Source organism: Dipodomys merriami, unplaced genomic scaffold (assembly GCF_024711535.1).
Source record: "Dipodomys merriami isolate MVZ:Mamm:240054 unplaced genomic scaffold, mDipMer1.0.p SCAF_22, whole genome shotgun sequence".
NCBI lineage: Eukaryota > Metazoa > Chordata > Mammalia > Rodentia > Heteromyidae > Dipodomys > Dipodomys merriami.
The window spans coordinates 20,680,425-20,691,729 of NW_027203604.1; the positions used below are offsets into that span (position 1 = coordinate 20,680,425).

The 11,305-nt window shown below is 52.4% G+C and overlaps 1 protein-coding gene across 2 annotated transcripts; it reads right to left on the bottom strand.

The window, feature by feature from the left end:
* Positions 1-1,826: 1,826 nt before the first annotated feature.
* Positions 1,827-10,683, bottom strand: Tbl2 (transducin beta like 2). Of its 2 annotated transcripts, XM_070033674.1 has the most exons (7): positions 10,126-10,683; positions 7,687-7,808; positions 7,272-7,456; positions 6,497-6,648; positions 6,155-6,281; positions 5,314-5,466; positions 1,827-5,191 (listed from the first exon to the last, which is right to left on the bottom strand). In XM_070033674.1, exons 1-7 carry the CDS (start codon positions 10,253-10,255, stop codon positions 4,729-4,731), a joined length of 1,332 nt encoding a protein of 443 aa, XP_069889775.1. In that variant the 5' UTR covers positions 10,256-10,683; the 3' UTR covers positions 1,827-4,728. The 2 variants fall into 2 exon arrangements, with proteins under 2 accessions (XP_069889775.1, XP_069889776.1); XM_070033675.1 differs by lacking the exons at positions 7,687-7,808; positions 10,126-10,683 and having other exon boundaries at positions 7,295-7,385.
* Between the last annotated feature and the right edge of the window lie 622 nt (positions 10,684-11,305).

An 11,305-nucleotide genomic window follows, 5' to 3' on the forward strand; every position in this document is an offset into this window, starting at 1 on the left:
CACCCAAAACAAAAAAGTCTCACTGACTTTCCTGTCTGGACTGGCTTTAAACCACGATCCTCAGATCTCAGCCTCAGCCTCCTGAGTAGCTAGGATTACAGGTGTGAGCCACTGATGCCAGTCCCGGGGCTTGACTCAGGGCTTGGGGTAAGAGCTCAGTAGGAGAGACCTTGCTTTTTTTTTTTTTTTTTTTTTTTTGGTTGGTCGTGGGGCCTGAACTCTGGGCCTGGGCACTGTCCCTCAGCTCTTCAGCTCAAGGCGCTCTACCACCTGAGCCACAGAGCCACATTTGGCCTTTTCCTGCTTATGTGGTGCTGAGGAATTGAACCCAGGGCCTCATGCATGTGAGACAAGCACTCTACCACTGAGCCATCTTCCCAGCATCTCTCCAATTGTATTCTTGTCCTAACTTTACAAATTCTAAGGTGACGCCTACTGGTTAAAGTTACATACTTTAGCAGTGCACAGATGCAAAGGTAAACCTCTAGTCTGGAGGTGTAGCAAAGCAGGGAGTATTCATGTCCCAAGACCCTAGCTAGGTCTGATCTCCAACATCACAGCCAACTCAATCTAGGTATGCTGTCTCTTCTTACCAGCTTTGGGATTGTAGTAATGAAAGGTCAAGCCCTGACACTATGGACATAACCAGGACCAAATGGGCTTAAAGTACAGCATAGACTGGTGGCGTTGTCTGGGTCCAGTGGCCACTGGATTAGCAAGACCTCTTACATCTTTTGGCTCTCATTTCTCGTCAGCTTCATTCTCAGCAGCACTATGCATGGTAACAAGCTTACATCCTACTTGGTAAGCAGTCCTGGCAGAAGACCTCAAAATCTTTTCACTTTTCTAAACTGGGTGCTGGTGGCTCATGCCTATAATCCTAGCTACTCAGGAGGCTGAGATTTGAGGATTGTGGTTCAAAGCCAGCCCAGACAGGAAAGTCCATGAGACTCTTATCTCCAATTAACCCTCAGAAAACCGGCAGTGGCACTGTGGCTCCTGGAAGAGAGCTAGCTATGAGCTGAAGAGCTCAGGGACAGAGACTAGAGACCAGGCTGAGTTCAAGCCCTCCAACTGAAGAAGAAAAAAAAAAAAAAAAATCCAATCTTTCCACTTTTCTAAAGTTCCAGCAAAATCCAAGGGACTTACGGACTGGTCAGTCACTTACCCACCAAGGAGGGTCTGCACTGCCTCATTAATCACAGGAAACATGCATGGAAGCCAGGCCAGGGACTCACTCAGGCCATCCTAGTTACTCAGGAGGCTGAGATCTGAGGATTGTGGTTCAAAGCCAGCCCTGGCAGGAAAGTTCATGAGATTCTTATCTCCAAACCAAAAACCCAGAATTAGAGCTATGGCTCAGGTGGTAGAATATAGGCCTTAAACACTAAAGCTCAAGGAGAGAGTGCCTTGAGTTCAAGCTCTAGGACCAGACCAACACAAAAACCTGTAGTCCTAGCTAATTTGGTGGCGATCAGAGGATCATGGCTAGAAGCCAGCTTGGGCAAAAAGCTCTGAAGACACCATTTCAACCAAAGTCAGGAGCAGAGGCACAGGCCTGTTATTACAGGTATGGGGGAATGAATGGATGGTGGCTTCATCTGTCAACCTTAGCTATGTGGGAGAAGCACAAGTAAGAGGATCACAGTCCAGGGCAGCCTGAGCATAAAGCAAGATCTACCTCAAAAATAACCAACACTAAAGGGAGTTAAAGGTATGGCTCAAGTGGTACAACACCCATTTAGCAAGTCCAAAGTCCTGAGTTCAATCCTCAGTACAACCCCCCCACCCCCTGGGGAAAAAAAAATCAAACCAAACTCACCATCACTGGTAATGTCACTAGCTTTGCATTTACTTCATTGGAAACTCATAATGCAACAAGGTAGACAGGACAATATTTATTCCCATTTTACAGATAAGGAAACAAAATCAAGAAAAGGCAAGCAGTCTATCTACCTGCTCTAGTCAAAAAGTGGCTTGGCTGCAACTAGACTTCTGATTTCAGTAAAAACATTCCTGATCACCTCCTTTCCTGTGTGTGCCAATAGAAGGAACCGCCACTGCTGCAGTATTCACCAGGCCCACCTGGAGGGTATCAGGGCAAATCTGATCAGGAAGAGAACAATGCAAACTGGGTGTGCAGGAAGCTAAGGGAGGATAGCAGGCTTTCTGTCCTCCTGGTTTCAGTACAGCATTTATGGAGGGCTTGGGGCTTACAGGGGCCCAGCTATTGTGCCTGGGGCCCAAGACAAAGCAGACAAAGATTCAGGCTGAGTCTCACATCCCAGCAGGTTCAACAATGCACAGGTTTGCCAATGAGAGAATGGTGGATTGTATGAACTCAGGGCCTGGGCACTGTTTTTGATCAAGGCTAGTGGTCTACCACTTGAGCCACAGCGCCACTTCTGTTTTTTTTCTGTTTATGTGGAATTGAACCCAGGGCTTTAGGCAAACACTCTACCATTTTTTTTTTTTTAGGTCTGGTCGTGGGCCTGAACTCTGGGCGGGGCGCTGTCTCTCAGCTCTTCAGCTCAAGGCTAGCACTCTACCACTTGAGCCACAGCGCCACTTCCGGCTTTTTTCTTTTTGCTTATGTGGTGCTGAGGAATCAAACCCAGGGCCTCAGGCATGCAAGGCAAGCGCTCTACCACTGAGCCACCTTCCCAGCCCAACACTCTACCATTAAGTCACATTCCCAGCCCCTAATGTTCATTTTTAAAAATGAACAAAACCTAGCTTTGATGAAGTGAGCAACTTGTGCCAGCATCATGAACAATTGATGGTAGCTACTTCTTGTCCCTCACCCAGGGCTCATGAGCACCAGCAAACGGCTGATATAACCAATTCCTTCTGTCCTGCCAGGACAATTTATACACTCGGTATCCAGCTGGCATTCTACGTGTTACCCCTGAGGCCCCAGAAGAAAATATCATTCCAGTCAAACTCAAAATCAGGAAAATAGACCAGTGCAACATGTGGTGTGTTAGTAGTGGGCAGAGTGGACAAAAGCTGCCATTAGACAGGAAAGGAAGGAAAAGTATTTCCACAGAGAGGGACCAGCAGAAGCCGGTGGTTTAGCCTGGGTTGCAAGCCATGGGGAGTCATGGATGGGAAGCGTTTAAAGGGCTCTGTCAGGAACGAGATCTGCTATGCAGAAGCAACTTCATGAGAGAACATAGGAAATGGAGGACTGCTAGATGGCTGCATTTTTTTTGTTGTTGGTCATGAGGCTTGAACTCTGGGCCTACGCACTGTCCCTCAGTCCTTCAGCTCAAGGCTAGCACTCTTTTACCACTTGAGCTACAGTGCCACTTCTGGTTTACGGGTGGTTTATTAGAGCTAAGTCTCATAGACTTTCCTGCCAGGGCTGGCTTTGAAATGCAATCCTCAGATCTCAGCCTCCTGAATAGCTAAGGATTACAGGTGTGAGCCATCGGCACCCAGCTTGGCTATATTTTGGAAGCACACTTTGTGGCAGTGGCTAGGGCCAGTATGGCAACAGGAAAAGATAGAAAGGCAAATTCCTCCTTTGTCTGAGAAGGAAGCACAGGATTTCCTGTGGGCCAGCAGAGAGGGGTGGTGGATGGAGGCGCTAAGGGAAAGAGTTGGTCAACTGACCTCAAAGCTGGGGACCCTCCTTCCATTCCACAGCACTGGAGTGGCTGAAGAGGGGTCCTGCTTCCAGTGTGGGAATCAAGAGAGACACTTTTGTCTGGCTTCTTCATCTCCCTTACTTTCCACAAGCAAGCAGTCCTGAAGCCACTGGTAAGATTCTAGAACAAAACCTTATCAGGTCTGCCTTCACCCAGTCCCCCCTTGCCCCTTGACCTTTACAACAGTCTATGGCAGCTACAAACTAAGGCATTTCATAAATGCCACTTTGTTTCTCTCCCATCAACCATTTTTGACAGTTTTTCCTATTTATCACCAGAACCTGGTCCTGCACTGGTCCCAAGAAACATGTGACGAAGTGGTTAACAGCCCCCTCCTCTCCAAAGAGTGGGAGTCCCAGGCTGGGACCAAACATGACACATACAATATAGGATGGAATTGCAGTAAATTTTCCCTTCCCAAGGAAATGTGTTTCTTTCTAATACACTTTTAAAGCACAGTTAGATTCCCAACACTGGACGGAATCCAATACCTTCTCTTCCAAAGGCAGAAAGTTCTACCCTCTTAACCTTACAACTCCTGAAGGTCGCAGAAAGCATTAGTTCCCATTTTACAAATAAGAAAACGGAGGCCCAGAATGGTTGGCCTTCATTATTTCTTGTGGGGAAGCCCAGATGAAGACTATCCAGTCCAGTCCAGTCCAGCCCAGCCCAGCCCTGCCCTGCCCACCCCTGCAGCATGGGTGTGCTGAAGATCCCCTACTATCTCACCTCCTAACACAGCTGCCTGGTTTTTAGCTGTATACCTCATCTCAGCCTGAAGACTTGAGAGACATGGCTCAAATATATCCTTAGCTTTGCAGATGACAAGGTATGCCCTGTCTCTTCTCTCTACCCCTTCTCCTCAGTGCTGGGGGGAAACACCACCACCCTTTGAACTCAAGAAGAAGAAGCACCTTTGCTTCCAGTCTGGGAGGAGGCAAAACCAGTAAGGAGAGAGAGAGATCTGAGGAGGCAAGAATAGTTCAATGGGACAAAGGAGGAGAGGGCCACCAGGGGAACGCCTTTGAGAAGGTTTCTGCCCATAGGCACCTAGGAATACAAGGTCCCAAGCCAGTCATTTCTTCAGGGCCCCCAGGCTCTTCAGGGCCTCCTGGGCCTGGGCCAGCTGCTGCTGCAACCGCTGTCGGGTGCTCTCGCTGGAGGCCCGCTTCAGGAGGTCCCGCATCTCCTCCACCACCGCCCTGTGGCCAGGGGTGTTGTGGAAGAGCCGCACTGCCCGGTCCCCACATGAGGCCAGGAAGCGGCCTGTGATGTCAAAAGACAAATCAGTGATGCACTCCCCATGGACCTGCTCGAAGTACTCTTCCTTCTCACCCCGACGAGTGTTGAAGAGATGGATGCTGGTGCCACTGGCCAAGGCTAACACATGGGTGTCAGGGGACAGGGCCAGGCGGCACGGCATGGTGCTTGCCTCTTCAAAGCGGCCTGTCCTCAGCAAGTAGGGGTCCTGCTGTTTCTTGTACTCCACGTCCGTGTCCCACAGTTTCCACGTGCCATCCTTGGACACAGAGGCCATCCTACAACACAGGAAGGCCAGCCTGAGCCCTGATGTCCCCACCAGAAGGCCAGGCACAGATAGGGAGGCACCTGGGGTCCAGAGTCCCCAGGAACACACGGGCACATTCCCTCCCTCACTCACCTCCGGGAGTCATTGGAGAAGGCAAAGAAGTGGACAGCTGCAGCGTGACCCTTCAGTTCAAAGGCTCGCACCACCTCCTGGAAATCCCCTTTCTTCCCAAAGCAGACTTCCCAGACCTTCACATCTGGAGTAAAGCCACAAGAGGCCACGAACCTGCCACACAAACCACGTTCCTAGACAACTGAATTTTAAAGACATTACACCTGTTTTCCGAGAGAGTTTCTTCTTTCTCGTGGTGCTGGGGACATAGCCCTACTTCTGGCTATTTGGTGGTTCATTGGAGATAAGTCTCATGGACTCTTCCTGTCTGGGCTGGCTTCAAACTGTGATCCTCAGAACTTGGTCTCCTGAGTTGCTAGGACTATAGGTGTGAACCACCAGTGCCCAACTCCAAGATCTAAAAAGTGCTCTTGTAGCTGGGCACTGGTGGCTCAAACCTGTAATCCTACTCAGAAGGCTGAGATCTGAGGCTCATAGTTCAAAGCCAGCCATGGCAGGAAAGTTGTATCTCCAATTAACTACCAGAAAACTGGAAGTGGCGCTGTGACTCAAAGTGGTAGAGCACTAGCCTTAAGCTGAAGAGCTCAGGGACAGGGCCCAGGCCCAGAGTTCAAGCCCCATGACCGACCAAAAAAAAAATACTCTTGTATGTTTGTGACCTCAGTTCAACCTTAGAGCTCACTCTAAGATGACCAATACCCCCACTCCAACCTCTAAACCTCACAGGTGAGAAGAGAGACTGAGGAGGCAGCAGCTGATACAGAATCCTAGCATAAGAGCTAGAGCTGGCACCAGACTCCCTCCTGTTACCGAGCTGCCCAGCTTCTTCCCACCCCCTCACCTGCTACACGGGGAGATAGTAGCGTAGGTGTTGTTCATCTGGTTGGTGTTGATAGTGGACAGCACCTGACCCTTCAGATTCCAGATGAGGACCATGGTGTCACTAGACACAGTCATGATGAACTTTCCTGGATGGGAGGGAAGGACATGAGCTTGCTGCAAGGCCCTGAGCAACTGTCATTCAGTGTCATGATGACACTGTGAGGCCTCTACTCCCAGTCCTCCCTCCTCCTGGGCCTCTGCTCTGAACACGAGGCCTGTGGCTCTCCATCCCAGGGGCATTAGGCCCTAGGTCACACAGGGACTGAGATGTAGGGTGAGCTCCACCTCCCCTGATCCCCACCTGTGTCAGCAATGCCAATGTTGATGACAGGCGCCTTGTGCTTCTTAGGGAAGTCCTCGGGCGTGGCAGTGAAGGTAAAGCCTCCATCTTCCCGCTTGGTCATCTTGAAGACACGTAGGGTGTCCCCGTTGGCCAGCCAAACCACGAAGGCTCTAGAGATGGGCAGCAGACAGGTCATGCCTCCATTTGGGCACAGAGGCCTGTGTGTTCGAGGTCCTATGCCAAATTCCTCCTCACGCCCCACAATCTAGCCTTATAATGGAACCCCTTGGTTCAAAGGGAGGACTCACAACTCTGCTGACTCCCATAGTTACCAGAAGTCAAGAAACCATGAGGGCTTCCTACTTCATTTGGAAGCCAAGCGCCGGCACTTTTCGTAGAAGCAATTTTTACTCTGCTTCTTTACTATGTATGTGAAAGGCAGTCCCCCAAGAAGCCCCAGGCTATCTGGTGTCTGTCCATCTGTCTTTTTGAACTGGCTCTTCCACTAGAGCCACACCCCCAGCCCTTTTGCATTACTTTTCAGATCTATCTAAAAAATACCTTGTTCTTTGGCCCAGGTCAGCCTTGGACCTTGATCCTCCCTCAGTTGCCTCCCAAGTAGCTGGGACCACAGAAGTAGGTGCTACCACATCCAGCTACTTTGTTCTCTTTCTGTCACCCTGAGGGAGACTACCCAGGATCTCTCTATCCTTATTTCCCCTCCCAGATATGAGAAGGCCAAATATAGGGGCTGAGCTTTGGTGGGCAACCCTGAGGCTCCATCCTGCCCCACCTGCAGTCAGGGCTGAAGCGCACCAGGGTGGCGTGGTCCAGCTCTACATTGGCTCTCATGCTGCGGTGCTCTCGCTGCAGGAAGTCCTTGGTGCTCCAGATGCGTACTGTGCGGTCATCTGCACAGGTGGCTAGGTACTTGCCGTTGCTGCTGAAGTCCATGCAAGAGATGTTCCCATTGTGGCTCTGGGGGAGTGGTTAGAGAAAAGCATGAATCGGAGCCCTGACTGGGGAACCCTTGCTTGGGTTAAGTGAGCTGAGGACAGCTGGGATGAGAAGAGATAGGACAGAACACATATGCTGACTTTGGTCAGAGGTAGAGGGGTAAACATGCACAGATTACTGCTGAGGAAAAGATGTGTGGGGCTGGAGGCTGTGCATGGCACCCTGGATGCTGCTGTGGCTACTACTTTTACCTTCAGTGCTGCAGCAAGAAGACGGTGGGTGAAGTTGTGTGGTTGAGGCTTCTCCTTGCGAATCCGCTGCTGCTGTTTCTGCTTCTTGGTTCCCGATTTTTTGGATCCATTTACCTTTTGGCCTAGAAGGAAGGGCCATGTCAATCATCCATACACTTGTGCAAAGCCATTCACTGACTACCTAGGATTAGCCAGGCCCTGAGGAGAGCAGAGATGAACCAGGTATGGTCCTTGTCCTGGAGAAATGTGTGACGTGGGCAAAAACGGAATCCTCAGTTTGTATCCAGGCTCTCTCAATGAGTGACTGAGGCTGTCTTTGGGCTGATGAGGCTGACCAAGGGGGTCAGAGGTAGGGAACAAAACTTTTTTTAGAAATTGCTTTGATCCTTGTTATTTTTGGGGGGAGGGGGTTTCGTCTTATTTTTTTGAGACAGGACCACAGGTAATTGAGGTGATTGTACTGCATCTTGGTTTCCTTCAAGAGCAGTTGAGAACTGGGTACTATACACAAAGTGATACACTGCTATACACAAAGCAGATCCCACACAATCAGTTACAGGGAAGCATAGTAATACCCATACATAATGACAGTACTGGAATGGATAAGGTGGGAAGATCTTGAGTCCCAGGCCAGCAGGGGCTAACTATTTATTTATATATTTTTTGGGCCCGGTCGTGGGCCTGAGCACTGTCCCTCAGCTCTTCAGGTCAAGGCTAGCGCTCTACCACTTGAGCCACAGTGCCACTTCCAGCTTTTTTTTCCTTCTGCTTATGTGGTGCTGAGGAATCGAACCCAGGGCCTCATGCATGCAAGGCAAGCGCTCTACCACTGACCCACCTTCCCAGCCCCAGCCTGGGCTATTTAGAATGATCCAGCCTGCTCTAACACACACACACACACACACACACACACACACACACACACACACACACACACACACACACACACACACACACACACACACACACACACACACACACACACACACACACACACCCTACCCCCGCCTCCCCCCCCCCCCCCGCTTTTTTTTTTTTTTTGTCGGTTGTGGGGCTTGAACTTTGGGCCTGGGCGTTATCCCTCAGCTCTTCAGCTCAAGGCGAGCGCTCTACCACTTGAGCTACAGCGCCACTTCCGGTTTTCTGGTAGTTTATTGGAGATAGGAGTCTCACGGTCTCTCCTGCCCAGGCTGGCTTTGAACCGCGATCCTCAGATCTCAGCCTCCTGAGTAGCTAGGATTACAGGCGTGAGCCACCAGCGCCCGGCTCCCCCCCCCCCCCCGCCCCCCGCTTTTTTTTGGTCAGTCATGGGGTTTGAACTCTGGACCTGGGCACTGTCTCTCAGCTCTTCAGCTCAAGCCTAGCACTCTATCACTTGAGCCACAGTGCCACTTCCAGCTTTTTTTCTGCTTATGTGGTGCTGAGGAATCGAACCCAGGGCCTCATGCATGCAAGGCAAGCACTCTACCACTGAGCCACCTTCCCAGCCCCACACTCCCCTTTCTTGACCTTTGACTCACATCAAATTCTGTTCTGCAGCTCCTCACCTTCGTGAATTTGGCCATTTTGCAAGAACGTCTTTCCTTCTTGGCTTTTGGGTAAACTTTTTTCCTACCCTACCATCCTTTAGCCACCCCTTGCAGGCTGGAGGGTATAGCCCCGTGGCAAGAGCACATGAGTGAAGGGCATACATACACACAAAAATGTCCACATTATGGATTCCCTACTCTGGTTCCCTGTTTCTAGTAGTGGCTTCGCTGTGAAATCCATCATGCTTTTTTTCTTCTTTTCTGTGTGGGTTCTTGAGGCTTGAACTCAGGGCCTGGACTCTGTCCCTGAGCCTCTGTGCTCAAGGCAAGCGCTCTCTTGAGCCACAGCGCCACTTCGGACTTTTTCTGAGTAGTTTACCGGCAATAAAGAAGAGTCTCACAGACTTTCCTGCCCGGGCTGGCTTCCTCAGATCTCAGCCTCCGGAGTAGCTACCATGACAGCCGTGAGCCACCGGCGCTGGGCTTACTTCCCGCTTTTTTGTGTGTGGTTAACTGCGGAGAAGAATCTCACGGACTTTCTCGCCCGGGCTGGCTTCGAACTGCGATCCTCAGATCTCAGCCTCCCGAGTGGCTGGGATTCCAAGCATGACCCATGAGCCCCCGACGATCGCGCCATTTTTTTTACTGGCGCTTTTAAATGCTCACAACTCACATCCACTGGACTCATTCAAAGAACGCTCGGGCCTACTGGCGGTGACAGGGCCTCTTAACACCCGCGGCTTCACTTGACCGCCCTCCCCCGGCCAGGGTGCGGCGGGGACCCGGAGGGGTGACCCCCGCCTCTGCAGCCGAGGCCCGAGGCCCCGGCCCCCCAGCCTCTGCAGCCGAGGCCCAAGGCCCAAGGCCCCGGCCCCCGCGGGCGCCCCGACCCTACCCCGGCCCTACTTACGGACCGGCCGGCTGCTCCTCTCCTCCTCGGCGCGCAGCCACCCCCGCGCCACTGCCGCCGTCGCCATCAGGGCCAACAGCCCCACCAACAGGGACAGCCCCATCAGCTCCGGCATCTGCGGCAGCTCCATGTCGGCCAGGGACGCCGTTGCCAACTCAGCTTTCGGCGTATGGCGGCGTCCGTACGCCTCGACGCACGCAGGGGGCGGGGCCAGGCCGTTGGCGGGCCTCAAAGGGCGGAGTCACCGTGTGAATGACCCGAGGGGAGGGGCCTCAGTGCGGGCGCGCCTGGGGAGGCGGGGACTGACTGTTGGCGCGTCTCATGGGGCGGAGCCTTCCGTTTGAATGCTCTGGAGGCGTCTAGAGGGGCGAGGCCTGGCAGTTAAGCATCTTTTATGGGCGTGACCTGACTGTTGAGCGCCTTCTGGGGCAGTGCAGGGTCATTTGAATGTTCTGAGGGCCGGGGCCTGGCGGAAAAGTGGTTTTTGAGGGGGCGGGGCCGTGGGTGGTTCGAACTTCGCTGCTCGAGCGCCGGAGAGGCGGGGCCTGACTTTCTGGAGAGTCTGAAAGGGCGGGGCCTGGCGGTTGAGCTGCCCTGAGGGGCGGAGCCTGGCCGTTTGAATGCTCCGAGGGGCGTGGCCTTGCCTTTGGCGGGTCCTGCGGGCAGCCTAAGCGGGGCGGGTGGGGAGTCGGGCCTGCTGTGCCCTGAGAGAACTACGGGCTCCGTGTACGGTGGCTCGGCGGGGTTGCTAAATTCCGGCCTGCCCTGGACACCGTTCCGGACGCGGGTCGGGTCGAGGTCCGAAGGGCCGCGCCTGGCTCTGCACCCGGGGGCCCCACTGGAGGGGATGCAGATTACCTCCAGGTTCTGCGGATGTGCGGGAGAGTGCAGGGAGTACGGACAGGAGCACACGGGAAGTCGGTGGGAGCAGGACGCTGGAAGGAGAGTGTAGTTCGTTTTTGTCGTATTGGGGGATCAGACCCAGGACCTTGCTCATACTAGGTAAGTACTCTACCACAGAGTTACACCCACCTCCCCAACAAGAAATTACACAGAATTTTATTATAGATTCACAGGGAATTGAAAAAGTGAATGATAGAGCCAGGCCCAGTGGCTGGTGTCTGTAATCCCAGCTACTTGGAAGGTAGACTGAGGAGCAAAAATCTGAGGCCAGCTCAGG